The 5,000-nt window shown below is 32.4% G+C and overlaps 1 protein-coding gene across 9 annotated transcripts in view; it reads left to right on the top strand.

The window, feature by feature from the left end:
* The window catches only part of LOC118441563 (trace amine-associated receptor 9), a 67,936-nt gene that overhangs the window by 48,255 nt on the left and 14,681 nt on the right, over positions 1 to 5,000 (top strand). For 8 of the 9 annotated variants that reach the window (XM_035866117.2, XM_035866114.2, XM_085657191.1 and 5 more), the window contains 2 exons: positions 2,478 to 2,632; positions 3,153 to 3,300. In XM_035866117.2, coding sequence (XP_035722010.1) covers positions 2,478 to 2,632; positions 3,153 to 3,300 — 303 coding nt within the window. The remainder of the gene's footprint in view (positions 1 to 2,477; positions 2,633 to 3,152; positions 3,301 to 5,000) is intronic. The other variant, XM_035866120.2, reaches the window with a different exon arrangement.

Below are 5,000 nucleotides of genomic sequence, written 5' to 3' on the forward strand. Positions count from 1 at the left end.
GGGCGTAAAGAAGAAGAAGAAAAAAAAGAAGAAAAAAAAAAAGAAAAAGAAAAAGAAAAAAAAGATGAAGGAATGGTACACCGTGTATAAAAGGGCGGGGGGAGGGGGGAGGAGGGGAGGAGGAATTCGCAAAAGGAACACTCCGTCGAATCGCTGACTCATGCCGTCCATTCATTCCGTAATTTTCCGCCTATCGAATGATCGGCCTTTCTAGTTCGACTCTTCCCTCGTTTCCACTCTCTCTTTTATAGCTTTTTTCCTTTTCTCTTTTCTTTTTTTTTTTTTTTTTCTTTCATTTTATTTCTTTTTTTCTTTTCCTTTTTTTCTTTTTCTTTTTTTCTTTTTTCTCTCTACAACTGATCCTCCATCTCTCTGCGTTCTTCTCTCTTTCTCTCATTTATTCTTTTTTTTTTTTTTTTTTTTTCTTTTTTTGTTCCTCTTTCTCTGTCTCTTTCCGACCACCGACCATTCCATTTCCTACTGAAATAGAAGCCTCTCACCTCTATTTCGATTGTAGGACTTTCTAGGATCTCTCACGAATTTTCTTCCTTTATCTTTCGATCGACCAACGACGATCCTTGACACTGGTAAATTCGATCATCTTCTCGATCATTTCTTTACTTTTCTCTTTCTCTTCTCTCTCTCTCTCTCTCTCTCTATCTCTATCTCTCTTTCTCTCTTTTTATTTCAACGAAAGTTGATACGAAGAGGAAGAAAAGAAAGAAGTCGTGAAAATGTATAGAAATGAAAAATATTTATCGATGGGGACCGAGAGGGGAAGGGGAGGAGGGATAGATCACTTTTTCAAAAATAAAAAACAATTCCAAAAACAAATGTTGAAATTGCAAGAATTTCACGTATTCTCATATGGGAAAGATACAAATGGAAGATAATTTATTGGATCTTTTACTGAGTCTTTGATAAGAAGAGATAAAAATAATGTTCATTGGCTAGAGAAATAGACAGATGTAAACGTCTTGAAATGTTTCTCAAATTCCTTAACAGAAGAGAATATATATATATATATATATATATATATATATATATATATCAGTGTGATACTTCCTTCCTTCCTTCCTTCCTTTCTTCATTCCGTTTGTTACATTCAGCCCGCATTTATCAAGAAATACTCTGCTTCGCACCTGTCCCGCATTAACTACAAAATCGCACGGTAACGCAGCCATTGTCTTCGCCAACTTTGAATTACACGGGTTACAATGGCGTCTTTCTCTTGAGACATCGTCTATACGTTTATAAAATGTACTCGTAGAAGATACGTATGAGAATTACATCGGATAGCATTGATAAACGGGAAAAGAGTGTTTTGGACCAACATTAATTACAGAATGAGTTATTTAAGATTTGATAAAAGATAAGAAAGGAGAAAAAAAAGAGAGAGAGAAAAAAAAAGAAGAAGAAGAAGAAGAAGAAGAAGAAAATTAAGAAAATCAAGAAAATATTTGAATTAATTTAATAAAACAAAAAGATCTTATTCAAGTTAGGAATGTGTGTTATAGAAAAAATATGTTACAAGAGAAATAATGACGTAGAATTGTTAATTTAATTAAATAATACGCGTAACAATGTTAATTGATAAATCCTGTTTTAGGCTTTATATCCATATGTGTAAAAAGATCTTGCAAAAAGAGATATCATATTGGAAAAAATAGGAAGTAGAAAGAAGAAAGAGAGAAAAGGCAATAGATAAGAGTGGAGAAAAGTTCTCGTACGTTCGGAAATAACGGGAGGTTCCCGAAAAATATCGGCCATCATTCGAACGAGGGCACCCTTTGAAAAGGCGGTGGTCTGAGTCAATCGTCGTAATCTCGAAGACACTTAACACGTCGAGGAATCTGTGCTCGTAAAATCTATCGCCACGATAAAAGTAACTCGTCGGGAAAGCTTTACGAATGGTTAACCGCAAAACCTTCGTAAGAGGAGGTGGTAGTACCGTGATAACTTTTCCATTCGAACGAAATCAAAGAGTATCGTAGTATTTTGAATACTAAATATTTTAAAATATTTTAAAATATGTCACTCGTTCAAAGATGATCTTGCATAGATATTTATTATTCATGAATATTTAACAAATAATAAAGGAATAATTTATTTAGAAAAAAAAAAAAAAATAAATAAAAAAAAGAATAAAATTACATTGCAATGATTACACGTATTATACATATAAAAAATGTATTGTATTTTATTTTAATCCTAAATGTAAATCTACGTAAATATTCTTGAAGAAATATGTATCTTTTTTATTTATCGATTAAAATGTGATGATGACAGCTTGTATATTGTATACGTAAGTATCTTTATACATATGCATAAGTTTGTAATTTAAATAAGAAGATTAATGTGCTTATTAATGCATCTATGTATAATACATCTATGTATATAACATAGATGACAGACAACGTGATTGGTAATAAAACATGTGAGTGATGATTTTTGTGTGTGTGTGTGTGTTGACACAGTATTACATGCGGCAGGGTTGTGTGGCAGTGATGTCAACGACTTGGATAGCAAGCCTGGCGATTTTTGGCGCTTTGGTTCTCCCAAGGGGTGGCTACTACTTCAATGGCTCTGGCCTTCTCGCCTGCGATCCTTTCTTCGCTAGAGCCTCCCTTAGGTATCGCATTTGTAAAGGGATGTAAAGAAGTCAATTATCGTCTCGCTTATTCATCATTCCTCATCATCCTCCAACCTGGCCAATTATCGTCCGGTTACGATGTTTCTTTTTCTTTTTTTTTTAATTTCATCTTTCCCCCCCTCCCTCTCTCTCTCTCTCCGATACCCATCAATATTTTTTTTCTCTTTTCTTCGAACACAAAATTTTTAATAAATACTTTCTATGACGATCGTTGATTTCTCTTACGTTCTCATTTACTTCTATTCTTTTAACTTAGATTATTATTTTCTATTGATCTCCATCTGATTAAATAATCTTTATTATGTTTTGTAAGCTTTGTGGCTTTCTCTTTCTTTCTCTCTCTCTCTCTCTCTCTCTCTCTTATTATTATTATTATTATTATTATTATTATTATTATTACTTTCATCATCAACATCGATCGCTTCATGGAGGAGAAGGAGTCACGTATTTATTCTTTTTTACTCGTTTTCTCTTCTTCGACTTCTTCTTTTTTTTTTAGAATTCTCGCATGTTGCTGTTTCTACTTTCCAACGACAATGGTGTTGATGTACTGTTATGGCTCGGCGTTCCACGTTAATAAACTACGCTTGAAGAGGGTGGTCTGCGTTAACACGCCGGAGATCGTTAGCGGTGGTCACATAGAGAGGGTAAGTCGTGACATTGTCTACAATAGAAAATACAAAAAGACGAAGAACGCGTTTTCAGGAGACTCAACTTCGTCGGATTTTATATAATTTTTTTTTCTTTTTTTTTTTTTTTTTATTTATTTATTTGATGATTTCTTTTTCCTCAACTTTTGAAGCGTAAAACGTTAAAAGTACAATTAATTTTTCTTTATTTTCCTTTAGTTATCTTTTTTTCTCGCTTGATCGTGTTTTTGAAAGAGTTTCGTAGGAAAAAAAAAAAAGAAAAAAAAGCAAAGAAAAAAAAAAAAGAAAAGAAAGAAAAACTTGATAATTCATATAAATCGTACATTTATTTCTTCTTCTACGTTGTCCCAGTTGATTGTCCTCCGTTTTCGAATACAGTCGGATCTCTCTTGAGATCTACGTTTACATTTTTATGCAGATACTTACTCTTTTATGTTTGGCATGTTTTTAAATAATAAAAAAAAAAAAAAAAAAAAAAAAAAAAGAAAAAAGGAAAAAGAAAGATGCTGTACACACTTGCACGAACAAACAGAAACAACGAGGCAACGTGAACTTTTTTTGTTAGCTTGGGTTATGATTTTTTATTACGAAGAACTTTTTGACGTTAAGCTCGCGTAAATTATCGTCCCGTGAAAAATGGATTTTGCTTCTACGATAATTTTACCTAGAGATTAGTGCGTACCGTTTTTCTATTTTTTTTTTCTATTTCTTTTTTATTCTTGTTATTTTTTTTATTTTTTTATTTTTTTATTTTTTTTATTTTTTTATTTTTTACCTTAACAAAACAAAGCATTCCGATCACGTTTTTTATATTTTTCTTTTTCTCTCTCACTTCCTTTGCTCTCTCTCTCTCTCTCTCTCTCTCTCTCTCTCTCTCTCTCTCTCTCTCTCTCTCTCTCACTCTTTTTTTTTCATAGATAGTTAGGAAAATTATGCGTTTATTAAAATTTGCGTGTTACTTTGAAGTTAACAATGCGAGTTAGACATATGTATAACGAGATAAAAAGCGTCACCCTTGTGTATGTTTGAACAACGAGAGCTATAGTCCACCGACGAGTGGGGGTGAATTCGTTTTAATACTCGAACTAATTAGGATTTGTCGTGATTACACTTTTTTCATTTAATTATGATGTCTCTTTGTTTAAAAAGGAATGAACAAATAGTGATACATTTTCGTGAACTATTGAACGTTTTATGAATCGACAAAAGCATCGAATAAAAAAGTAATCGTAAAGAGAGAGAGAGAGAGAGAGAGAGAGAGATCGAGATCGAGATCAAATGATATGTTTCTAATTATTTGGTATGATTGCTTAACTTAAGAAAAAAAAAAAAAAAAAAAAAACCAGAAAAAAAAAGAAAAAGAAAAGGGAAAATAAATTCATGAGTAAATGTCTCGCTTAACTCGTGGAATTTACGAGTAAATCCATGGATAATCTTTTTTATTCGTGCATACTTAAGCGCAATTAAATGTAGGCGTTCTATCTAGCGTCGCGTTGAAACTTCGTTCCCAATATGAATATTCAATATCCAATCGACCGTTGTCGGTTTTTATTGAAGGATATGATTTTTTTTTTTTTCTTTTTTCTTTTTTTTTTCAAATTTTACAGTCCGTCCGCCAGAATAAACAAAACTGATAGAAAAAGGATTTCTAAAGATTGATGAAGGGATGGGACAGACGGGAGATGGAGAAGACGCGA

The sequence above is a fragment of the Vespa mandarinia genome, chromosome 5, assembly GCF_050613455.1.
Source record: "Vespa mandarinia isolate Hongniang chromosome 5, ASM5061345v1, whole genome shotgun sequence".
NCBI lineage: Eukaryota > Metazoa > Arthropoda > Insecta > Hymenoptera > Vespidae > Vespa > Vespa mandarinia.